This window comes from Dama dama, chromosome 23, assembly GCF_033118175.1.
Source record: "Dama dama isolate Ldn47 chromosome 23, ASM3311817v1, whole genome shotgun sequence".
NCBI classification, from domain to species: Eukaryota; Metazoa; Chordata; class Mammalia; order Artiodactyla; family Cervidae; genus Dama; species Dama dama.
In genome coordinates this window covers 54667279-54692410 of record NC_083703.1, presented here as the reverse complement: position 1 = coordinate 54692410, position 25132 = coordinate 54667279, and the positions used below count along the sequence as shown (strand labels likewise).

Below are 25132 nucleotides of genomic sequence, written 5' to 3'. Positions count from 1 at the left end.
GATCCCTGGCCAGGGAACTAAGATCCCACAGGCTGTGGGGGGAGTAGTAAGTCCATGTGCTGCAACTGCTAGGCCTGCATGCCACAACTAGAGAGAAGTCCACACACTGCATTGTATGTATGAGAAATCCTGCATACCACAACTAAGACCCAGTGCAGGGCTTCCCTGGGGACTGAGTGGTTCAAAATCCACCTGCCTATGCAGGAGACACAGGTTGGATCCCTGATCCGGGAAGATCCCACATACCACGGAGCAACTGAGTGCACCTCAACTATTGAGCCTGTGCTCCAGAGCCTGGGAACCGCAACTGCTGAGCCCAAGCACCACAACTACTGAAGCCTGTGCTTCACAAGAGACGCCACCGCAGTGAGAAGTCCATGCAACACAACGATGAGTAACCCCCACTCATCACAGCTAGAGAAAAGCCTGTGTAGCAACGAAGACCCAGCACAGCCTAAAGTAAATAAATAGATTTAAAAAAAAAAGACCCAATGCAGCCAAAAATAAATTTTTTAAATCATCATCAAAGCGCCTGGGGCAGTGGGTGGCAGTGAACTGCCAGGTAGAATTTAACAAGGATTCTCACACTTTCCTCAGTTCTGGGTTATTTGGGGGAGCACCCCTCTCTCCACACCATCTTTCTGTCCCATTGAGCATCGTATGGGTAGAAAAAGTGCCGCCTGTTCCGCTAGTGTGTGTGGAGCAGGGTGAGCCAGGCCTGCGGTGGGCACCACTGCACAGAAGGAGCTGGGGGAGGGGGAAGGCCAAGGCCAAGGGGTAGGGCATTTTAGGTTTTGTTCAGAGGGCTTTCTCCTGGTGTGACCCGGCCAGGTTCACCAGGCTGCCATGTGAAGGATGAACCCAGGGGAGTGGGGTGGAGGTGGGGTTGTGGGTGTGAAGAGGCAGCAGCTGGGAGAAGCGAAATTACCCAGAAGTCCACTTGCTGCCTCTCTGTGGCTGTGCCCACCACCCCTGGGCGTCAAGGCTTCTGAAGTCACGAGAATCCCCCCAAGAGCGAGGATCCAGGGATTCGAGGGCGGGGCCTGGCACCTGCCAGGAGTCAGAACACTCGGTCCCCTCCGTGGGCTCTGGATCGCCAGGCTTCCCCCTACTGCTCCAGGGTCCCGGGGCCAGAGCCCACCTTCAAAGACCCATTTTGAAACTGGTTCCTTTACAGTCTTGCTCCCCTTGCAGTGGGTGAGACCAACCCCAACTCTCACCTGAGGTGTGCACAGCCCTGCGAGGTGAGGAGCCCCCCCATGTGTGGACGGCATGCAGGCTGCCCGCCAGGGTCACCGCCGGCTCAGCCCCTCCAGAGCCCCATCCTTCCGGCCAGCTGCAGGGGAAGCGCCCGCGCCGTCCCGGACGTCCGCGGCGGCCGCGAGAAGGCCCTGGGGCGCGCAGGGGTCTGCCCAGACCGCGGGAGCGCCAGGCCCGGCCTCCCCGACGGATGTGAGTGGGGCGGGTACCGAGTTACGAGCCCCGCCCTGCCCGCCCGCCCCCCGCGGTGGCCGTCCGGGGGCGACACGTCCTGGGAGCGCGCCGGACGGAAGCGGCGCTGGGACTGACACGTGGACTTGGGCGGCGCTGCCCGGTGGCTCGGCCGAGCGGGAGCGGCCCCGGACACGCTGCGCCCGCGCCGTCTGCGCCCGATGCAGCCGCCCCCGGACGAGACCCGCAGGGACGCGGCCGAGGACACCCAGTGGTCCAGGTGGGGCTGCGCGCGTCGGGCGATGGTCAGGGGAGGGTGCGGGCGTCCTGGGCGGAGACAGCTCCCGCCGGCGGCACCTTTGCTCCGCCTAGGGGCCACGTACCACCCGGCCGCCTCCCTTCCATCCAGGGCCCGGTTCCCCACTGCGCCGCCAGCTCTCTGCTGGCTAGGTCGGGTCTTGGGGGGATGGGAGGGCTGGGGGCAGAGCCTCCCAGCTCAGGACCACACACGTTGACAGGCCCCAGCCCCCACCTGTGACCACACACCGGAGAGCCACCTGTAGGTGCCCAGTCAGTGGGCTGGGGGCAGGGGGCTACGCTGGAGCCTGCAGCAGACTCTGACCCCTGCCATCCTGGGCCAGCTGTGTGATGCACACAAGGTCCCCCCGCCCCGGGGCTGGGGGTTCACCATACAGGGAGACCTTGGGCAGGTCATGGCCCTGGGCTGGGGGCTCTGCCCCGCAGCGTGCCTCACACAGTGACCAGGAGCAAGAGAACCCCCTCCGGTTCTGGGGGGACTGAGGTCCCCAAGTCAGTGAACATTAGGCCCTGCCGCCCCTGACATTCCCCTGCCTCCCCTGAACTGGCCCTGTTTCCAGGACTGGTTCATCACCTCTGCCTTCCCCTCCCCCAGCGTCCCAGAGCCAGTCACAGGAAGACCTTGGAAGCCAGGGGCTCCCTGGGGACAGGGCCCAAGGACAGGGGAGCTCTAGAGCCCAAATCACCCACCAGGTGCCAGGTGCCAGGAGGGCTGCACACTGGGTGTAACTGCCTCCCATTCACCTGCTCCCTCCCCACCCTGCTGGTTGTTTAGGCGAGGCCTCCTCCCTCGAGCTGACCCAGGAGCCAACCCAAGTGATAGGAGCTCTGCAGGCGGCTGGGCAGAGGGCTGGAGCTCCTAGAGAGTCCTGTTGCTTTGTAGCAGTCTGGCTTTGCCTTCACCACCTCCCTCCCTCCCTGCCTGGTTTAGAAAGGAGCACCTTACAGGCAGGCAGCAGGGTCCTGGGTGGAGTGGTTCACACCCTGTGTGGATAAAGGTGATGAGAACTGTGACAAAGGGTTGTGGGGACCGTGTGCAGCTGCTGACTGCTGTGTGGACCACCCAGAGGCAGGGACATTCCCCAGGGACATATCTGACAGGGCAGCCGGCAGCCTCAGCCCCGCTTCTCTCTGGCCCTTGCCCTCTGTCCCCAGCAGCAGGCACAGTTCCCTTTTCTGAATTGAGGGTCCACGTGACCTCGTGTTTGCTCAACCATGGGTGCTTCTCAGGCATGGGGGCCTTTGGCAGGAAGCAGAAGTTTCTAGAAAAGTTGGGGGCATGGACAAGACTCAGGACTGGGCAGAATGAGGGGATGAAGGTCTTCGGGACTTTTCATGGCTGATCCTGTCATGACCTTACGTGTTCCCAGCAAGCCCTTCCGGAGACCAGGATTCTGGGTCTGGCGTTCTGATCAACCGCCATATCTGGGTCACCTGCACCAGCAGACTTGCTGGTTCGGTGTCCCCAGCACCCATGGAGGATGTCCCTTCGCCTGGCCAGCGGCACTGCCTGCCAGCTCAGGGACAGGGCTGCGGGTCCTCCAGGGCCCTGGGAGGAAGCACATAGCACCTGGCCCCCCAACTCCTGTGGGGGTCCCCATTCTGGTGCCTTAAGCTCAGGGCCAACTGGTGGTCTGGAAGCTGATGCCTTTCCTGACCTCTAGGTGCCCTGCCAGCCTTCCAGAGTAGGCCAGCCTCAGCCGGCTTTCCCCGGTTTCCAACTGGACTTCCCACCCAGAGAGCAAACAGAACCAGGCTCCTGGGGCGCTGGCAAATTGCATCCAAAGGAGGGGCAGGTGTGCTAGGGGCGCGGTCCCATCTATGCAGGTGACCCTTCATAACTTTGGCCACAGAAAGGAACAAAGCTTCCTTTTTAAAGGCACCTTCCAGCTGTGGCTGTTCATGGATGTTGGAAGCTCTACTCCCCTGCGCCTGGGCTCGCAGGGCTCACCTGCAGGCTGTGGACGTCACCCTGTGCCAGCCTCTGAGGCTCATGGACCTGCACTCACCAGTCCTCTGCCCGCTCCTGCCGGCTGGCCTGCCGTGCCAGGCTGGAAAAGTGGGGGCAAGAGGGGGGACTGGAGATGTCATTTCCACGGTTGGAGCCCCAGAGGAGACAGGCCCTGAGCTCCTCTGGGGGTCACTGAGCCAGTGCCTCCTGTGGCCTCCTTGGCCTTCCTGATGACCCTCCCTTGTCCTACCCCCAGACCCCACTCACAGTCTGGTTCTGTAAAGAAAATTAGCATTTGAGGCCACCAGGCCCCAGGAGAGTCCTCCACCTGCCCTATGGGGTTCTGCCCCCGCTTTGCCTCTCGAGAGGGGCAGCCCCCAGACCTGCTTCATCAGCCACTGCGCTGCTATCCCCACTTCTGAGTCATTCCAGTCACACTTTGCCAACCAGGAAGGAAGGTGGGGGCACGATGGCCTCTCCCTGGTCACTGAAGGTCACTAGGCAGCTTCCAAGGGGGCATCTGCCCCCAACCAGTCAAGCAGATGGCTCCTGGGACTGCAGAATGGCGGGCCTTCCAACATGGGACACTTTCTCACTGGACTCATAGGAAGCTCTAATATAAAATGCAAATTGTCACAGAGTACTACCCAGGAGCCCCATCCTTGCCCCTCCTCAGGGCACCGAGAGAGAGACCAGAGACGCAGCATGAAATCTGTGGTCCAGTGCACCTGGGGAAACTGAGGCCCAGGGAAAGGGGGGCTCCCCCAGTCAGGCTGGGGCCCAGAGTAGCACCCAAGGTTCTCCTTGGGAGAGTTGCTCATCACATCAGACCATTCCCTTCGTCCAGAGCTAACAGCACTTTGGACAGTGATTCCCAGACTCCTAACTGGCAAACACGACCCTCTGGGGAAGCAGGCTGGGCTTATGCCCTCCAAGTCCCCTCGAGTGGAGGTCTGTCTCCACTGGTGGGATTGCAGGACCCCACAGCCTCCAGGGGGCAGCAGCTGGATGATGTGGCCCTGAGCCTCCCCCGACCCAGGGCCTCTGCAAGCCTGAGACACAGGAAGGCTCCCCATCTCATTTCCTGGCCTGTGGGAAAGTGCACTGAGTTGCCAGGGGCAGCGGAACGGGGTTGGGGGGGAAATGCTGGCAGGAGGTGGACGCTGTTGCCAAGCCTCCCCCGGCCCCACCCCCCCAGTCAACAGCTCCTTGTTGGGGCTTCGGGTGCTTGCTAGTCACCTTACTAGTCACTGACCTGTGAAGGAGACAGGCGTCAGGGGAATGAGCCCATCTTCACCAAGGAAACTGAAGCTCAGGAGGCCTGGTGGCAGGGCCCGTGTCCGCCCCCCCATTTGGCTGCACTTGCCCCAGGTGGCAGTGGCCATGACCTGGAGATAATGGACATGGCCCATCGCACCCATTTACCAGTCTCCTGGTGCGTGTGACACCCACTGGCTCAGGGCACGAAGTTACACTCAGGGCCTCTGAAATCTCTTACTCCTGGGAGGCATCCAGGCAAGGGCTCCGGCCCTCCCAGGGCTGGTCCTGACCTCACCCTGGACTGTCCCCCAAGGTGGCCTCAGCCTGGGGGGATGCCACAGGGAGGGGCTATGCCTCTGTGCCCACAGATGGAGTCCAAGCTTCTGCCGCCCTTGGCCTCTCTCACTGTTTTCAGGCCAATGCCCAGCGAGGCAGCCAAGGGACCCCCCGCCAGGTCCAGACAGGGGTTCAAAGGTTTGAATGGGCTTGGGGCGCAAGGGTGAGACTCCAGGGTCCTGACTCATCTGCCAGGTTTGAGGTCCCTGCCCTCTGTTCCTTTTTTTTTTTTTTTTGGCAACACCACTGCATGCCTTGTGAGATCTTAGTTTCCCGACCAGGGGTTGAAACCCACCTCCCACCCCCCAGCCCCCACCCCCTGCCCCAGAGTCCTAATCACTGGATCACAGGGGAATTCCCTCTCTTGGACATGGGTTTGGGTAGACTCCGGCAGTTGGTGATGGACAGGGAGGCCTGGCATGCTGCGGTTCATGGGGTCGCAAAGAGTCGGACGCGACTGAGCGACTGAACTAAACTGAACTGCTCTGAGAACTGCCCATGCACTCCTGCCGACCTTGCCTGCCCAGTGGCCTGTCCGAGGCCTTACAGCGCTGACGCCTTGGCCCCTTTCCACCAGGCCTGGGGATGAGGGGGGGCAGACTTGAAGCCTCTGCCCTGTCTCCTCCCCACAACCTGAGCAGCATCTCGCTCCCCCGCCCCCCGACCTCACCCCTGCCCTAGGAGAACCCTTGCCCCATTTAGGCAGGTGAGCCCAGGTGTAAGCAGGTTGCCCGAGACACCCCCTCAAGGCTGCCTCAAGGCCTCTCCACTCTCCTGACCCCCCCCCCCCACCTCACCCCTGCCCCAGGAGAACACTTGCCCCAGTTAGGCAGGTGAGCCCAGATGTATGCAGTATCCCCAAGGCATCCCAAGGCTGCCTCAAGGCCTCCCCCCTCCTGAACTCCCCACTGCTGTGACCCCTGCAGGGGATGTCCCCACATTACACAAAGACGTCACAAGTCACTGGTGGTGCCCTCTCCCAGGCCATTCCCCATCCTCCCCCCACAGAAAGGGCACTGAGGCTCTTCTCTCTCTCCTTTAAAAATCCCACCACCCCCATCTCATCTTTAAGAACAGTTGTAGATTGGATCAGGAAGATCCCCTGGAGGAGGGCCTGGCAACCCTCTCCAGTATTCTTGCCTGGAGAATCCCATGGACAGAGGAGCCTGGCGAGTTACAGTCCCAAAGTAGAGTCTCAAACATTTGGACATGACTAAAGCGACTTAGTATGCACACACAGATTTACAGAGCTACCGCGAAGCTGGTAAAGACTTCTCTGTGCCCCATACTAGAGTCCCCCTTTCACATCCCAGATCAGTGTCCATTTGTCACTGTCTGTGGACTGCCATGGACAGTACTGCCACCAAGCCACACTGTGCTTGGGTCCTGCACTTCCCCCTGATATCCTGGGATGCCTCTTCACACCCCCCTTGGACCAGGGTCCCATAGGTGCTGAGCCCCTGGGCTTTTGTCTCAGGCTTCTCCTAATTTGGTGACTGATAATTGAGGAGTGCTGGCCAGGAGTTTGGAAGACAGTCCCAGTATGGATATTGTCTGGCAACCTTCCTAGGAGATCGGGGCTGCCTCCCTGCTGCCCAGGCTCCTCTAAGGGGCCTCTGGCCCCCATGGCATGCTGGCCACCTCACACCACTTTCCCCTGGGTTCCCTGCTGAGCAGACCCAGCTTTCCTGGGGGCCTTGCAGGGGCCACAGCACTGCTCCTACCTCCCCTCTGCCTCAACTGGGGTCCTCTTGCCAGCCCGTTGCCCCCTTGGTGGGTTACACTTGGCCTGTGGAAACTGACTGCCTGTGTCCTGGAGCACTGGATCTCCCCCACTGCAGTTTATTAACCTGCCCTTGCTGGCCACCGTGTGCTCCACCTCCGCTATTTCAGGAACCTCAGGCGTCATTTCTAGCATCTGCCTGTTCCTCCCAGGAGTCACCAGACATGGGCAGGTGGGCATTCGAGAAGTGGCCGAGCTGTCCCTCACATCAGCCTCTCTCTCCCCAGGCCCGAGTGCCAGGTATGGACAGGGACGCTGCTGTTGGGCACATGCCTGCTCTACTGTGCCCGCGTCAGCATGCCTGTCTGCGCCGCCTCCATGAGCCAGGACTTCGGCTGGAACAAGAAAGAGGCCGGCGTCGTGCTCAGCAGCTTCTTCTGGGGCTACTGCCTGACTCAGGTGGTGGGCGGCCACCTGGGGGACCGGTAATCCCTGCCCCCCAGGCCAGGCTGGGAGAGGGGGCTCCTAGGAACAGAATGTGGGGACTGGAAGACGCAAGATCTGAGCAGGGGTGGGCTCGGCCAGCACTCAGCTGTCTTGGGGTGCTTGGCTCCTTGGGGACCCCATCTCCTCCTCAGCAGGATCTCCTGGTCCAGCCCATCCTGGCAGCCTGGCCGCACAGCTCCGCATGGCCTCCCTCTTGTCCCCCTTGCAGGATCGGCGGCGAGAAGGTCATCCTGCTCTCGGCTTCTGCCTGGGGCTTCATCACCATGGCCACTCCACTGCTCGCGCACCTTGGCAGCGCCCACCTGGCCTTCATGACCTTCTCTCGCATCCTCACGGGCTTGCTCCAAGGTGGGGGCCCAAGCACAGCAGAGCAAGGGATTGTGTGCACACTTGTGTGTGCATGTGTACCTGTGCGTATGGGTGCGTGTTCAGGCAGGTGCTCCTGAGCATGCATACGTGTCCTCGTGTGGGGGCCTGTGTATGATATGCCTCAAACTCTGCCTCAGATCACAGTGGGTGCATTGGCACCCAAGGCTGTTGCTGGTGAGGCCGCGCCTGGTGGGGCAGGTGGTCAGCGGAGGACCCTTCCCACTGGCGGGCAGCCAGCTCTGTCTCACATCCCTGCACCGGTGTTTGTCTGTGCTCTGGTGCCTTGGCACCCGAACACTTTCTGTTTTCTAGAGTCACTTCACAGGCTGGCTGGCACGTTCTAATGTCACTTGTCCTCCTGCCACAAAGTCTGCTCCAGGGATGGTGGCCACCAGGCTGCCTCGTGGTGCTGTCAGCTCCACCACGGAGATGTGCCCAGTTGCAGGCCACACCCCACGCTGGCTGGGCCAGCGGGCAGAGGGATGCCAGCTTTCCCAAGACCTCCGGGTCTCATGCTTTGGGGACATTACGCTTCTGGAGAGAGGGCTCCTCAAAGGCCCCCGGGGGGCGGGGGGAGTTGGTGGCAGGGTCTCACGCCCTCCCTCTGGGGGTGGGATGACCTTCTGAGCTCCTGCCCTACCCCAGCCTGGCATCTGACAGGATACACCCCGTTCCTTACCATATCTCCCGCTTCCTAGAGCCTGGGCTGGGGGTGGGCTTGTCTCCAGCCCACACCCCCAGGATCCCAGACATCCTGGACTGGGCCTCTCCCTGATTCCTGATCAGCCCCATCAGCCCAGCCTAGGGGTGGTTCTGGTGCTCCAGGCAGTCCAGCACCTGCACTCCTTCCAACTCACCCCACATGACCATGTCTAGTACTGTCTGTCCTGCGGCTGAGGCAGGACTGAGCTGTGTGACACCTGGCTGGTGGCTGCCCCCTGGGCACCCGGCTGTTTCTCCCCACCCTCCTAGGAGGCGGAAGGACTTCTCTTTGTGGCCTGTTACACTGAACAGACCAGGGGTCCAGGGGCAATTCTCACCCTGGGTGACCAGCGCTTGGTGTGGGCAGTGCTGGGTTCCAAAGGGAAGGTGGGGGCCATGTCCTTTCCCAGTGCCCCTGCCTCTGAGCCTCTCCTGGGTGCTTTTGGAGAAAAACCCAGTGTAACAGGCAAGAGTTGCAGGCCCCCAGTACAGTTTTGTTTTTTTCAAAACTAGATTTTGAAATAATTATAGCTTCACAGGAAGTTGCAATGAAAGCTTCAGGGAGGCCCCAAGCTGCTCCCCCTCGCCACCCCCCACCTCCCTGCAGCGACATATCCCATAGCTACAAGGCAATGTCACAACCAGGACCCGGCACTGTGGTCCCTCAAGGCCTTGCAGGTCTCATCCGACATTCGTGCACCGTGTGTGTTAGTGTGTGCACTTGTCACGTGTGTGCATGAACCTCTGTGTCAGTGCCAGGACTCTGGAGTCCAGTGGCCTTGAGAGCCGGCATAAGCCCCCTCCACACCACCCCCAACTGCCCTAGCTGAATGTCTCCTTAGCCAAGTGTCAGGAAAAGCCCAGATCTACTGTCCTGGGGGTGATGCAAGGAGGAAGGAGACCTCGGCTTGGACAATCACCCAGGGCCCCTGGTATTTCCAGCCCATCTCTCATGCCTCGACCTGCTGCCCTGGTGGGCCTCGTGGGCCAGCTGGCTCGGGACACAGCTCCACATGGCCCCTTCTTTCTCCACCTGCTCCAGGGGTTTACTTCCCTGCGCTGACCAGCCTGCTGTCCCAGAAGGTGCGGGAGAGTGAGCGAGCCTTCACCTATAGCACCGTGGGGGCCGGCTCCCAGTTCGGGTGAGTCCCAGCCTGGGGCTGACAGGGACAGGCCACTCGTGCGAATGCCACAGGGCCACACAGGTTCAGTGATGGTGACGCACGGAGAGTCTGCTCCTGGAGGCACTTGCTGCCCACCGCCCCCCTCCCATCACTGTGTTTGTTCTGTCTCCCTGGGGCCAGCGGCAGATGAAATGGGCTTTGGGGCTCTTGCCCACTTGTGTTCCCTTCCGTCTGCACTGACAGAACTGGATGGGGGCCTTCCCCATGGGGGAGGTGTCCTGCGTTTGCTTTAGAGGGCACCTATAGTGGTCCAGTCATGACAGATCTGATCCTATGTCCCTCTCCACTGCGTGTCCCCCAGAGCACCAGACCCTCCGTGGGGTGTCTTGCTGTCCTAATGGGGCTTTACAACCCCTGGGTTCAGGGCCTCACTTCACTGCTGCCATGTTCCAGGCAAGAATGCAGAGGGGCCAGGGGTGCCTGTGGGGGTGCTGGGAGCTGCCCAAATGGAAGCCCTGGGTGCCCAGTGAAACATGAATTTCAGAGAAGCAATATGAGATGAATCACACCAAGAAAGGTTCACAGTGCATCTGAAATCCCATCTCACTGGGTGACCTGGACCTGTTGGGTGGGAGCAGGTAGAGGGGAGGCACAGGGAGAGACCGTGCCCACCCCCCTCCCCTCAGATGGGGAAATGGAGGCTCAGAGCAGAAGGCAGCCTCCACGGGCCTTGGTGGGAAGCTTTTTCCTTCTTTAACCATCTCCTGGTCGAGCCTCGGCAGATGGGGGGCAGTGGGGAGAAGCTCCTGGGCAGACAGGCCAGCCTGTGGCGGGGAGGCCCCCAGGACACAAGGAGGCAGTGGGGTTTGGAGGTTGTTTCTGCATTTAGAAGTCTTTTTGAAATTTCATCCTCTCTGATAACGAGGAGCTGAAAACAGCGTGGTGGTTTTATGTCAGCGAATTCTTGTCATCACTGTCTTCTCGTTGCCTTTTTTTATTTTAAAAAGATTCATATGCAAGTGTAGGGCAACTGAAGGCCTAGTAGGGAGATCCTAGAGCAAAGCAGGGCCCCTGTGCCACATCATGGCTGCGTGGCTATGCCTGAGTCCCACGCTGGCCCGTGGCATCAGAATGCCCTGCCAGCTCGCACCCCTAGCATCCCGCACAGAGCCTGCCCTCCTGGGCAGCTGCTCCACAGATGACAGGGTGCCCTGTTTTCCAGGGACTCAGCTCACACAAGGTGGGGTCCCAGAGGCAGCTCTGGCCCCTGTGAAGTGAGGGTCCTGGCCACGCCCGCTGTCTTTGCAGGACCCTGGTGACTGGGGCTGTGGGCTCCCTGCTTCTGGACTGGTATGGCTGGCCGAGCGTCTTCTACTTCTCCGGCGGGCTCACCCTGCTGTGGGTGGGTTACGTGTACAGGTGTCTCCTGAATGAGAGAGGTACGTGCCGCTCCCTGGGGAGGTTGGGAGGCCTGGTGCCCTCCTGGTGCCTCGTCCCCTCCAGGGAGGGGCCACTGAACCCTGAGAGCAGGTGGGCCTGGGGACCCGGGGCTGTGGGTCTGCCCTCCAGAGAAGGATGCCCCAAATAGAGAGGATGCCTGCTCCCTGAGTCTCATCCGGGCTACGGTCAAGTCTGGGAGCTGTTGGATGAATGCAGACGTGCAGGGGCTGCTCGGCCAGCACAGGCAGTTTGCAGGGGAAGTGGTGGCCTCCAGTGACAGGAATGGGGCCTGGGAGGTTTGAGGGCTCAGGGGACAGATAGTCAGCACTAATGTCCACCCCCAAAGGCAAGTGCTGCTGACCCCAGAGGCTGGCAGAGAGGGTGTACAGCCCCCACGCACAGCCAGGGGCCCACAAGCTGCCCCCAGCCTCTGGTCTCTGGGAGCAGGTCCATCCTCCCCTGGATGGCTTTCAGGTGGACCTGCCTCCCCCCTCAGATCTCATCCTGGCCCTGGGCATCCTGGCGCAGGGCCTGCCCGTGTCCAGACACACCAAGGTGCCCTGGAGACAGCTCTTCCGAAAGCCTTCTGTCTGGTGAGCGGGCTGTCGTGGGGATGGGGTTTGGGGGCCTGGGTCCACCACCACAGGGGAGCGGCCGGCGCGGAGGCAGCTCCAACTCGGCTCCCCGCTCTCAGCCCCTGGCCATCCTGGTGTGGGGAGGGGCTCCAAGTGTGGATGCTGAGCCTGGCACCCGCCCCCCAGGGCAGCCATCATCTCCCAGCTCTCGGCGGCCTGCTCCTTCTTCATCCTCCTCTCCTGGCTGCCGACCTTCTTTAAGGAGACCTTCCCCAGCTCCAAGGTGGGTTGGCCACCAGGCAGCTCGCAGGGTGGGGGGCACCGCAAGGCGTGTGCAGAGAGCTGGGTTCCTTCTGCCCAGGCTCTGGCAGTTCTGACACCCTGTGGCTCAGCGCCGGCGCCTGGGTGCACACAGGAGAGGCCCAGCTGCTGCCCTGTCTGCCCACCCAACTGTGGACAGTCCTTCCTGGGGTTGGGGGGCATGCAGGGTTCCTGATGTGGGCACAGATATGCTGCAGTCAGCCTGGCTGGCTTCACTCCAGCCGCCCAGCCACCAGACCCCCCGGTCTGGTGACCAGGAACGTCGGGTCACACACTCTGGGCAGGACGCAATCCCCAGCTCTGCCCCCACCCTGTGGGGAGCCACCAGGGAGGTCCTGCTCACAGGGGAGACATCACCAGTGGGCCCAGCGCTCGGTCCGTGTCGGGGATGGATTAGGGGCTGGGAGGCCTAGCCTGTGGGCAGAAGAGAGACTTACTGCGCAGTGGTCATGGGTAGCGGCCACCCCACCCCTTTGTCCTCTCCGGGTGGCCAGGTGCCCACTCTGGATGCCTCTTACATCCCTCCACTCCCTCCCTCCAGGGCTGGATCTTCAACGTGGTACCCTGGCTGGTGGCCATTCCTGCCAGTCTGCTCAGCGGGCTTCTCTCTGACCATCTCATCAATCAGGGTGAGCCCTGGGGGAGGGGAGGGAGGCATCCCTCCTGGGTGCCACTGTAGGAAGGAGGAGGCCTCACCCCTGAGGACTAGCCATGATGTAGGTCCCCGGTCCAGAGAGCCAGCCCTGGGGGCTCCTGCCCGGCTCCCAGCCCGACAGCCAATGGCTGCCTCCAGCCTGCCTCCTCCCTAGCCTGTTCCCCGTGAAGGGGACATATTCACCTTGTAGCAGTAGATTCTCCCACCTGGGTGCTAGACACAGCCCCCCTGGTGGGGTCAGAGCACAGACCTGCACACCCGAGGATGACCATCTCACAGGCACGCTCCCCACGACCCTGCCCTACATGGCCTTAAATATCAGTCTTGTCCTTGTTACCAAAGGAACCACCCACTCACTGAGGGAAAAGTAGAAAATTTGCAGAAACACAAAGAAAACATTTTGTAATCATTGAGCGCCTTGCTTTGCTCGGCCTCTAAGTGCACACACACACTCATACACATGTGCACATGGCTCAGATGATGCAGGCTGTCCCCCGCGAGCCTGGCCCGGCCCTCCTCTCCCTGCAGCCCTGCCAGGTGGGACCCCTCCAGATGTTGTCAGGGGTGGGGCGGCACAGATGGCCAGCGGGACTCTCTGGTCTTCTCCTGTCCAGGTTACAGGACCATCACCGTTCGGAAGTTCATGCAGGTAGGAAGGTCCTGAGACCGCTCTCTCCTGACTTTCCCACTCTGACCCTGTTTTGCTCCCAGGGCCCCTGACCTAGAAGGTGGCTAGTGTGGTGCAGCGGCTGGAGGACTCCCTGGGTCAGCTCTGGGGACTGGCCTGGCTAGCTGAGGCCCTTCCCTGAGCCCCGGTACCCATTTTTGGGCCTGAGTCTGCGCTCGTCGACTGGGGCTTCTCTGGCTGCAACTAGCACGGCCAGCTGGTTAGCGTAGCCTTGTCCCATGTCCTCCAGGCATGAGAGGGAGCCCCACCCACCCTCATTCAGGGCACCCCGGGCAGCCCAGGAAGGCCCAAGCCTCCCACCGCGTCCCCACTTGTCTCTCCTGCAGGTGATGGGCCTCGGCCTGTCCAGTGTTTTTGCCCTGTGTCTGGGCCACACGTCAAGCTTTTGTAACTCTGTGGTCTTCGCATCAGCCTCCATCGGCCTCCAGACCTTCAACCACAGGTGAGGGCCAGGTGACTCATCCACCAGATCCCCCCACGCCGCCTTTGGGCTCCCGGGTCTTGGGTACGGGGGAGGAGCCATGTGTCTCAGCATGCACGTGGAGGGTGGGTGGTGACAGGTCCCCATGAGTGAACCATGAGGCGAAGAGGAATGGAGCCGGCGAGGACCTGGGCTTTTTGGGAAAATGAAGCGGTGTTTGGGGGGCGGCTGGCAGAGGAGATGCTGATCTCTGAGCAGCATCCTTTGAGCCGAAGATGGGGATCGAGCCTCATGTCCCACAACCTGCTCTACAGGCCCCCAACCTCCGCTGCAGCTCAGGGTTTAATCAGGAAAACAGCTCTGAATTGTTCTGAGTTGGAACTTGATGTCGTTTTCCAAATTATTGGGCAGCAAAGTTGCGCATGCACTTAAGCAAGCTTGCCTCTCGTCTTACTTCATTCTGGGAGTGGGTCCCGCGCCATCACTGCTGCTGAGCTGGGGCTGACCTCTTGGTGTGGTGGACAGGCCTGGCTGGCCTCTGGGATCCAGGTGATCAAAAGAGCTACAGCTGGCATGGTGGGTGGCAGCCATCCTATGATCACTCGACCCCGTTCTCTCCTCTTTCCCGCAGCGGCATTTCCGTTAATATCCAGGATCTGGCCCCTTCCTGTGCCGGCTTTCTGTTTGGTAAGGACCACAGGCCCTCTTTGAATAGGGAGTAGCTGCCCCTTCCTGCTCGGGGCCCCTAGGGCCTATCCCCTGGCATGTGGGCTGTGGGAGGGGTCCAGTGGGCTTCCACTGACCAATCCTCATTCTCCCTGTCCTATTCCAGGCGTGGCCAACACAGCCGGGGCCTTGGCAGGTGAGAGGTGGGCTGGGGTCCCCTGCCTGCGGGTTTCAAGCTGCCCCACCCCTGTGTCCTCCCACCCTCTGCCTCAGCCCTCAGGATGGGGCACGGTGCCCCTTGGGGGTCCCATAGTGTTAGAGCAGTTGGGGGGAGCTCAGACCCTGGAGCTGGCTGTGGGGCGAGAATAGAGCTGCCCTTCGTGGTGTTCACGCTCACAATGACGTGGAGCCCCTGCACATGTGCGGGTCCTCAGAGGCTGAGGACTGGATTGCAGTGACAGACCTGGTGCCCTCAGGGCCCCTAGCTTCTCCCTGCACTGTCCTCGCAGGGGCTGGACAGCCTGTCCTCAAGCCGGCCTGTCTGTCCCCCAACCAGCCTGTCCCCTCTTGCGGTACAGGTGTAGTGGGCGTGTGCCTGGGCGGCTACCTCATCGAGACCACGGGCTCCTGGACATCTGTGTTCAACCTGGTGGCCGCCATCAGCAGCCTGGGGCTGTGCACCTTCCTTGTGTTTGGGAAGGCCCAGCGGGTGGACCTGAGCCCCGCCCATGAGGACCTCTAGCCGCCCTGACCTACATCCCTGAGGACCTTGGGCCATCAGCAGGGAACTGGGCCCTGCTTAGGGGCCCCTTTGCTCCTGGCCCTAAAGGGAGGGAGCCTCAGCCCAGGGGGGCTGCGGCCTGCTTCCTCCGCCCGTGGGGGTCTCACCCTTCTTCCAGTTGGTGAAACTTCAGTGTGGATGGATTAGTATCTTTAGTAGCAGCAGCTTCATGACAGACACGGTCTGTTCTGTGTAGATTCATACGAGCCCCACGCAGTCATCCCTCCCTGCGGTCATGTTGGTGCAGGGCAGGTGGTCGACTGGAGTCTCCCCCCAGAACCTGCTTGGCTTTGTGTTTCGACACTGGGGGCCAGATCATGCTCTGGAGGGGGCCATCCTATGCACTTTAGGGTCTTTAGCACTATCCTTGGCCCCCACCCACCAGACAGGCCCCTAGTCCCAACAGCCAGCCCTGCCTCCTGACATGACCAAGTGTCCCCAGGGGACCTGTCCCTGGTGCCCCCTCCTGTGAATCCCTGGGCACTGCTGATGGACCTGCTCCCCTAGTGCCTCTTGAGGGTGCATGGGCACCCCTCCTGGGCAGGACACACCCTGAACCAGTGAAACCCCTGTCCTCCTTGTTTTTCTCCCTCCCTGTTTACACTAGAGGGACCAGTTGTCTTACAGATTAATAATAGACTCTGCAAGATGTATATGTAGAAAAAAGAAACTATGAGAATATGGAAAATCACACCAAAGCCTTATTTAAATGATGACTATTAAACTATTTAAAAAGAAAACCATTATGTCATTTAACACTCTATTTATAAAAAGAATAAACACATGTTAAAGATTTATTTCATTCATTTGAGGAAACCAGCAAAGCGTTACAAACAGTTCAAGGAAAACATCACGAACAGACAGACACACTGATCCACGTGGGTGCTGACATGAATGCGCAAGCACCACTGAGATGGGCCTTCCTTGCTCCACCCCAGACAGACCCTGTCTGCGCGTCTGTGTCAGAGCCTCTTGGCAGTGCTGTCCTCTGTGCAGATTCTAGAATCAGACAAATCCTAATTTTCCATGTGAGCAAAGATTTCCCCCGACAGCCCCTCACCCCCACTTTTGATCAGGAAGAATCAGAAAGAAAGATTCTCGATTACAAAGTGAATCTGGCCTCTCTAGGTTTGGCCTGATTGTTTACAGAGACGCAGCAAGAATATGAATTTACCATGAAGGCCTTTCTCTTTGCTCGGCTGGGGTTTTTCACGAGAAACCTCAGGTGGAATTCCAGGCTGTGCTGACCTGAGCTGGGAACCCAGCCCAGAAAGTTCCCCCACAGTGGGGTGCCCTCCTTAGGACACGGGACGCGGGCCAGCCATGGGCTTGTGGCTGTTTATGAGTGCCGCTGTACGTTCACCTTGTTGGGCAAGCGTCACCCCCATCTCCGCCATGACTTTCTCCTCCCGAATGAGAACTGTCCCCTCCCTGCCAGACCCTGGCATCCACCATCTGTGTTCTGTCTCTATGACGCTGACCCCTCGAGGCCCTCATGGGAACCCATCCTACAGTATTTGTCCTTCCATGATGGCTCGTTTCGCTAAACATGATGTCCTCACTGTGCATCCGTACTGAATCATGTAGCAGGATCGCCTTCCTTTTAAGTCCATGTAATACTCCATCATGTGGATGGACCACGTCTTGTTTATCTCTTCATCCGTCAGGGGAACACAGGCTGCTTCCACCTCCTGGCCACTGTGAATTCACTGCTGTGAGCCTGGGTGTAAGAATAACACTTTTGTCTCTTGTTGTTCAGTCACTCGGTCATCTGCTAAGCTTTGCAGCCTCATGGGCTGCAGCACACTAGGCTCCCCTGTCCTTCACTATCTCCCAGAATTTGCTCAAACTCATGTCCGTTGAGTTGATGATGCCATCCAACCGTCTCATCTTCCTTCACCCTCTTCTCCTTTGTCTTTAACCCACAGCAAACTGTAAACTCTTGGAGAGACTGAGAGAGACGGCCCAGCTTGTGGGAACACAGCTATCCCATTTGGTGTCTCTGTGCCTGAGTCCTGAGGGATGGGGGCCCAGGGCACTCGTGTAAATTGGGATCCCAGGCCTCCTGGATGCTGAGTCTGGTGGGACTTCTGTCACGGCCTCGCAGTCACCACCTCAGAGGGCAGGAGAAGGAGGAGCCGGGGTGGGGGCACTGGGCCTGCTGTGAGCAGCTGGGCCTTCTCCTCCCATCACTGCTGTTCCTGGTCCTGAGCGTCTTCTGGGAGCTGGGTACAGCTCCACCCCTTCCCAAGGCCAATGCTGGGCCCTGGAATGGGCTCCTTGGATTCTAGGTGAAAGCGTTTGCTGGTGGGCAGACAAGTGCTGTTAGCAGAGACAGGGCGGGCAGGAGGCCATGTGTTATCTTGTGCAGGCAGGCCCAGACACGGCCTCACCCCTGGGTGGCCCTGGCAGGATCCCAGAGCCAACACTGACCCTGAGTGCAGTGGCGGGAAGCCCGGGTCAGGCAGGGGGCGGGCAGGCTTCTGCAGGGTCACCAGACCCTGGACACCAAACCTGCTGTGCCTTCACTCCCGAGAGGAGGGGCTCTGGCTGCCCAGGGCCATGAGTGTGCATTTGTGCGCGGTGTTTGTGTGTGTGTGCGCGCGCGCGGGCGCGCGTGGGCGCGCGTGCCTCATGTCTATGCCTGCACCGCCCGCGGCCAGAAGTGCATTGGGAGGACCAGGCTGTTGTTGCCCCGCAGCCGGCCGACAGAGGGCGCCGTCCGACAGGGCTTTGTCCTGGCCCCCCAGCAGCAGACCTGGCTCTTCCCTGGGACGCCAGGTTGGGGGCTGAGGGATCCGGTTGGCCACCAGTGCACCGGCGCTCGGGCCCCTCGGCTCCGTAGGAAGGAATAGGTTGGAAGGATGTTCCAGGAATGAGGATGCACATGACTGGAGCCCGAGGCAGGAGGGGGACCCAGGAGTGGCCGGGCCTGGGAGTGCGCACATGGGGCAACTTCCGGGGACGGGGGCCCTCTCTCACCACCCCTCCCCGAGTCTGAGTGCCTTCCACTGGCCGTCAGGCCTCCTGCACACACGGGGTTTCTGTGTCCACTTCTAATAAGAAGATGACATGCCAGCAGGACTTAATGATTGGAGGCCCCGAGGTCCGTTCCCCCCACCCTCTCCTCTCCCCAGGGCGCAGGTGTCCTCAGGGGCAGGACTGTCCCCGCCCCCCACCCCATTCGGGACTGCGGAAGTCTGGCCTCAGGTGGGGCTGGGGTCCCTCCGGTGCTCAGGATGCTGAAGGGCTCAGGGCCGGTTGAAGTCCCCCCAGGTCCTGTCCTAGACCCCAAAAGCCCCACACAGGCCTCACTAGGCGCCCCACCCCCCCAAACCCCTCTGCCCCCACCCCTACCCCCACAGGTAAGGTGTCCCCTCAGTAAGTGACTCTTTTCTGTCTTTTCTTTAAAGCAGGATCTTTAATGGCCACTTAATATTTGTAATTAGCACGCTAATTAGACCCACCCCTCTGGGCTCCCCACCCCCATTTCTTGGCTTTGTCTTTCAGCCCTAGGAGGCAAGGCCCTGTGGGTCACCACTTGCCCCTGGGGACCCCTTGCTCACCTTTCCCTGGGTGGGAGGTACGGGGGCCACCCTGGGTAGTTGGACCACCCCCAACCCTGGGGACCACGGCTGAGTTCTTTCCCGTGTGCAGTGGAGCCACTACCCACCTCCGTAGCAGAGGGAGCTGAGCTGCACGTAGAAACACACTTTTAGGGAATTTGCTTTATCATGTTTAATTGAAGGCCGTTGAGGCCATGGCATGAATATTCAGCGAGGTGGCAGGAGCCTCTTCATACTGCAAGACTGCAGGACGCACCCAGCACGCGGCCTGTCAAAGGGGGAGCGAGGTGGGGAAGCTATTAATTGAAATAGCTTCATTAATTAGTAATTAACAGCAGAGAAATGACTGTGTCACACGTCGTATTTCAGTGGATGCCCTTCATGTGTTATGGGGACTTTAATTAAAGGATGTGCATTTTAATTAAAGGCAAGCTTGGCCCTTTGACCTTTGGAAGACAAAAGAGGCTCTGAATTTTCAAAGAAACTGGCCAGGAGGCTGGTGCAGGCCTCAGGGGACTGGCGTCCTCCGGCTTCGGGACCCTCCGCCTTCCAGCCCCTCTGAGGCCAAGGGCCCTGGCAGCTCCTCCCTGAGCCCAGAGGCGGTGGCCATGTGGGGTCCTGTGGGGTCACAGGTCAGCGCAGGAGGGGTCCCGGGCAGGAGGGCCCAGAGAGTGATGTATTCGCAGCCCTGCGGGCTAGTGTCCTGTGAGTGGGGGCTCAAAGCAGTGCCCTGACACCTTGGGGCAGGACGGAAGACCCCTGGGCCAGTTGGCTGAGCCCTCCTCCCCGTCTTGGGCTCCGAGTCTCTGTTCTGTTCTGATGGGTGTGGATGCGTTTTGTGACCAGAACAAGGCACATGCACAGGGTGAAGCCCAGCTCTCCCCTGCGGTCTGGAGGTGGTAGTGTCCTGGGGCTGCAGGATCAAGCTCTCAGCCCCGGGGCTGGGACAGCAGACCTCTCACAGGCCTGGAGGCTGGAAGTCTGGGGTCGAGGTTCCAGCAGAGGTCCCTCTCTTATGCATGTGGATGGTGACCCACCCCCCTCCCCGTGTCCTTCTCTATGTCTTTGTCCTAATCTCTTCTTATCAGGACAAACAGATTGGATCAGGGCCCACCCTAGGGATCTTGGTTTAAAGTTATCCCCACCCTGGAAAGGCCTTATTTCCAAACACAGTCACGTTCTGAGATCCTGGGGGTTCAGGACGTCAACATATGAATTTTGGGGACCTCGTTCAGCTCATAACAGTGTGGCTCCCCCACTTCTACCTGTCTGGAGCCCAGAGCCATAGGAACCAGGAGAAGCTGCCCTGGAGACCTAGTGGGTGCTGTGGGCCACTCAGACCCCCTTATGGATGGGGTGAGGTTGCTAGCGGCTCACAGCTGAGTCTCCTTCCTGGGGTTGACCCCTCTCCAGCATGAAGGGACAGAGGCCCTGCCCTTGGCCTCAGCTGGCACAACCCTAAGGAGTATCAGGTTTCAGAGCTCCCATGGGGTGGTGGAGCCTTCGGTTGTAGCAGCAAAGCATCCCAATTCCTCCCCTGCTCCCCCCCCCCGCCCCCCGCTCCCCTCAAACCACTGGTGCTGAGACTACCCCCATTACCTCCTGCTGCAAATCTCCACCTCGGCCTCATCTGTAGGGGCCTGCATCCCAGGCTGGGGGCTTCCAGAACCCCTCCCAACTTGGGAGGGACACACAGCTCCTGCATCTGAGAATCTCCATCCGTTAGACTAGAAGATGCCACACGGATGAACTGCCCTCCAGGCCCCAGGCGATCAGTAAGTGACAGCCCAGCCTGATCCTGCTCCCAGAGGAGGTGGGGACCAGCCCCCTGGAGCCCGGCCCTCTTCTGAGGGTTGGTGGAGCTAGGCTTAGGCAGCACTTTTTCTCTCTTTGGCTAAGGACGAGCTTGGTCAGGTTGGGGCTCGGGGGTGGGAGACGCTCACAGTGCTGCAGCACCTCAGAGTCCGGGGTCCTAAGGACCCTCAGCACCATAGTTTCCCGGAGTTCTCCCCATAGGCTGGTGAGACTTCAGGAGGTTTCTCTGTCTTCTCGCTCTCCAGTGTTTTTGCCTCAAGTGGATGAACTGAACACGGACAGGTCCAAGGAGCCAGGTGACGAAGGTCCCAGAGCTACACCCCCTCCCAACTGTCTCCCCACTGCTGGGCTTTGCCTATTCATCAGTCATCTGTCCCTTGGACCACTCACATTTTTATCATTTCTATTTCCATGCTTCCTTTTCTGAAGTGAAAATCACCAAGGGTCAATTCTTTCTTTCTTTTTGGCTGCACTATGCAGCATATGGGATCTTAGTTTCCCGACCAGAGATTGAATCCATGCCCCCTGCAGTGGAAGTGCAGAGTCTTAACTACTGGACTACCAGGGAATTCCCAGGGTTAATTTTTTTTTAACATTTATTTTAATTTATTTGTTTGGCTCTTCCAGGGAGAAGGAAATGGCAACCCACTCCAGTATTCTTGCTTGGAGAATCCTGTGGACCGAGGAGCCTGGAGGGCTGCTGTCCATAGGGTCGCACAGAGTCGGACACGACTGAAGTGACTTAGCATGCATGCATGCATTGGAGAAGGAAATGGCAACCCACTCCAGTATTCTTGCCTGGAGAATCCCAGGGACAGAGGAGCCTGGTGGGCTGCCATCTATGGGGTCACACAGAGTCGGACACCACTAAAGTGACTTAGCAGCAGCTTCCAAGTCTTAGTTGCAGCATACGGTATCTTCAAACTTTGTTGCGGCATGCAAACTCTTAGCTGTAGCCTGTGGGATCTAGTTCCCTGACCAGGGATCGAACCCGGGTCCCATGCATTGGTTGTGAGGCGTCTTAGCCACTGGACCACCAGGGAAGTCCCTTGGTTAATCCTTTTACGTGAAAAACATACAAGGCTCGGCTACTTGGTCTATGTCAAAATTGACCAGTTATAAAGTCCAGTCTCTGGGGCCTATATCCACCTATGCTCTCGTCCTGGGCATCTACCCTCTCGTCCTGGGCACATCTGTGATTCAGAAGCAGCAGGACGTGGTCTCAGCCTTCTGGCAGGAGACCCTCAGGGCTGTCCTGGCCCTGCTGTAACTCCTGGATTAACCCCTGCCCCGGGTCCTGCCTGCTGCTTGGACCCCATCCTGGGCCTGGGCCAGTGGGTTCCCATCATGGACTTGTCTCCAGAGTTGGCCTAATGGGCAGCTCTGGGCAAATGGGAGTGGGGGGCCGGTAGCTGCCTCCTCATAGGTGGAGGGCCAGCTCATCTGTGGTCAGCACGGGGTGGGCAGGAGGCTTGGGCGGCCCTGGTGGGTGCCTTTCCTTCCACACTCTGTTCTGTCGCTATGGCCACCCCGGGGCCTCGCCTGCCTGTTTACACACTCATGTCTTTGTTGAATTAGAGACAGTCCTGTCTCTGGCTCACCAGCAAGATTCAAAGGGGTTTGAAGAATAAATGTTTTCCTAAGTTTTAGCTGACATTCAATTTTAATGACTTTTTAAACAAAGTAACTGTTAAACGTGTGTGTTTTACGGCCTCCTGATGTCTGACAGGTGTTTTTGCCCATGTGGGAAACAGATGCTGACTGCGCCTCCCTAATAGCTCATAAATAACCAGCCCTGGGCGTCCTCCTTTGTATGTGGCTCTGCCAATGGCCAATTTGTTCTTCAGAAGTGGCCACGCTGGCCTGTCAATCAGCTCTTGCCGTAGGCACTTTTTGGTGATTAGAAGCCCCTTGGAGAGCGAGAACTCCAAATTAGTTTTAAATAAAAAATAAGAATATTCATGCTGTTGAACATCTAAAGGTAAGAGAAACAACAGAATCCAAACCGGCCGGCTTGGGTCCCCATGTTGCTGGTGGAGGGGGCTGCAGGCCCAGACCCACCAGGGATCGGGTGCAGGACAGAAGCAGGGGATCATCGGGGGATGGATGTAACCAGGGTCAGCCTGAGACACAGGCCACCGGAGCATGGGATCCACAGACCGTTTCCTGTCCACTCTGGGCCTTTGTGGGACATAAAAGCTCAACCAAGGACGGGGGCTGGGGAGCTGGTCTCCTTGAGAGGAGGACAAGTTCCCCTTGGAAGAAGTGAGAAGGACACAGCGTCTCGGATGAGGCTGCATGGGCATGCCAACTTCCGTGTGCTGCCCGCTCTCCCCTCCCCCTCCCCATCCTGGCCTCTGCTGCCTCTCCCCCGCCAGGTCGAGCAGGTCCAGTGCCTGCTGCTATGTCACGTCTGCTGTCCTCCTCTCTGGAAGTCAGGGTGACAGCCTTGTGAAGTGTTTCTGGTGTCCTTGCTGGGCTTCAGCCCCCAGGCCCTGTCCAAGGTGCTGACCAGGCTCACAGAAAGGCCTGGTGTCAGGCACATGAGCTGCCCTGGACTCACCTTCTTCCTGCAGTGGTGTCCACTGCTGTGGGGACCCTCCCGCCACTGATCCTGTACTCCTCACCTCTGCTCAGCGGGGACCCTAGCCCTGCCCTCCCAACCTCTTACCTCTCCACCAAGTTCATCCTTCCCTCATCCCTTAGGGCCCCTCTGCTGCCCTGGGGCCTCTGTACCTGCTATTCCTCTGCCTGGCTTGCTCACCCCATCCTCCCAAGCTCAGCCCAAGGTCACCTCCTCCAGGAAGCCTTCCTTCATCTCGGGCTAACTTATCTGATTACTCTCCATGCCAGTTCTCAATGGTGGGTTCTGCCAGGGTTCACCTGTTCTTGCTCACAATTTGTCTTCAGCAGGCAGCTGTGCCTGGCACATGGAGACGCTTGATCATTAACAATCTTTGAGTAGGTTAGTCAGTTAATTGGTCAGGGTTAGGTCGTTACGATTGATACCAACATCATCTCATCGTGGTGACTGTCTTTTTCAAATTTACCACTTTCACTGGTTTTAATGTTGTACAGTCAACACCTCTATCAAGTTTCAGAACCTTTTCACCACCCCAAAAGGATATTTTGTACCCATTAGTAGTCACCACAACACTCTTTTACTCCAGCTCCTAACAACTAATAATCTACTTCTGTCTTCCTGGATTTGCCTCTTCTGGGCATTTTGTACAAGTGGAATCACACACGGTGGGGTCTCCTGTGTCTGGCTTTTCTCACTGATGGTGATATCCTCTGGGTTCATCAGGGTGTCACGTGTAGCTGAGTAATAGATGAGCACCTTCTGTTGGTTACTCCTCAGCTGGTGGGCATTTGGTTGATTCTGGTTTAGGCTCCTTTTCAGTACTCAGCAGCAAGAGGAGCATGTTGAGGGGCTGCAGAGACACAGGCGTCCAAAGTCCCGCATCCCTATTCTCAACTGTGACCGTCCTGGGAACCCATGACCCTCCCTCGGCCATCGGCCACTCCCGATTTCAAGAGGGACAAAGTGCTCTCTTCCCAAATGAAGTGAATTCTAACCTCTCAACCAGGGAGGACTGTGCCAGCCAGGACAGTGTCTGCTATCGCTGCTGCCCAGGCCTGTGCCTAGCGGCCCCGTAGTTCTCTGCTGGAGCGGCTGGCATCCACATATGCCTGGCAGCGCAAGTCTCCCGTGAAACCCCTGAAATATAAAAATCTTAAATATTTTAGCAAATAAAAAAATTTTAAACTGTGCGGCCAGATGTCCAAGTTGACAAAGTGCTTAAGGCGTTTGACTGATAAAAAGCTGGAGCCCCCAGTAAGTGGGATTTAGAACAAGCCCTGAGGCAAGTGTGTGATACTAGAAACGTCCCGGCCCTCAGCGCGGTGCTCGGGCTCGGGCACGGGGGTTTGAAGGCAAGCGTCCATCTGTCGCGCCTTGCGTCCCGACACTCAACAAAGGCACATGGATCTCAGCGCGGCCGCGGCTCTGCTCTGCGGCAGGCCCAGGCGGGACGTGTCACAGAGGAAGGGCCATCAATATTCATGGTCGGCCGGCACCTCTCCTCTCTCCCCTCTCTGCAGTATGTCAGCTCTCTGCTTGGGCTGCAAACAGCACTCTGCCTTCAGAGTCTGCAGAAGCATCTGAGACACAGAGGGACCTGGGAGGCCATGGTCCTCACCTGGGAGATGGAAGATCACCCTAGGTGCCTGTGAGGGCAGAGGGCAGAGCCCTCCTCAGACTGAGGAGAAGAGAGGGACCCAGGGAGGCCATGGTTCTCACCTGGGCAGAGACGGGGGTCAGCCCAGGACCCTGTGAAGGCAGACCCCTCCCCAGACTAAGATGAAGAGAGGGAGAAAGGGGAGCCCTGAGGGGTGGGGTGCAGGGAGGGATGGGGCCCCGAGAGGAGCGTAGACAGCTGAGAACTATTTAATCAGCAGAAAGCCTGAACTCAGTTGGCTG

At 59.1% G+C, this 25132-nt stretch overlaps 1 protein-coding gene across 2 annotated transcripts; it reads left to right on the top strand.

The window, feature by feature from the left end:
- Positions 1 to 1570: 1570 nt before the first annotated feature.
- On the top strand, positions 1571 to 16008 carry SLC17A9 (solute carrier family 17 member 9). 2 transcript variants are annotated; one of them, XM_061126852.1, is made up of 13 exons: positions 1571 to 1711; positions 7307 to 7504; positions 7735 to 7874; positions 9640 to 9739; positions 11030 to 11160; positions 11658 to 11754; positions 11923 to 12019; positions 12599 to 12686; positions 13327 to 13361; positions 13727 to 13842; positions 14453 to 14508; positions 14654 to 14683; positions 15066 to 16008. In XM_061126852.1, exons 1-13 carry the CDS (start codon positions 1653 to 1655, stop codon positions 15227 to 15229), a joined length of 1311 nt encoding a protein of 436 aa, XP_060982835.1. In that variant the 5' UTR covers positions 1571 to 1652; the 3' UTR covers positions 15230 to 16008. The 2 variants fall into 2 exon arrangements, with proteins under 2 accessions (XP_060982835.1, XP_060982836.1); XM_061126853.1 differs by lacking the exon at positions 11923 to 12019 and having other exon boundaries at positions 11636 to 11754.
- Positions 16009 to 25132: the final 9124 nt, after the last annotated feature.

Coding starts and splice junctions, on each gene's coding strand:
- SLC17A9 (XM_061126852.1), top strand. CDS start 1,653: ATGCAGCCGCCCCCGGACGAGACCCGCAGGGACGCGGCCGAGGACACC. Junction 1,712..7,306: donor GAGGACACCCAGTGGTCCAG/GTGGGGCTGCGC, acceptor CTCTCTCCCCAG/GCCCGAGTGCCAGGTATGGA. Junction 7,875..9,639: donor CCTCACGGGCTTGCTCCAAG/GTGGGGGCCCAA, acceptor CACCTGCTCCAG/GGGTTTACTTCCCTGCGCTG.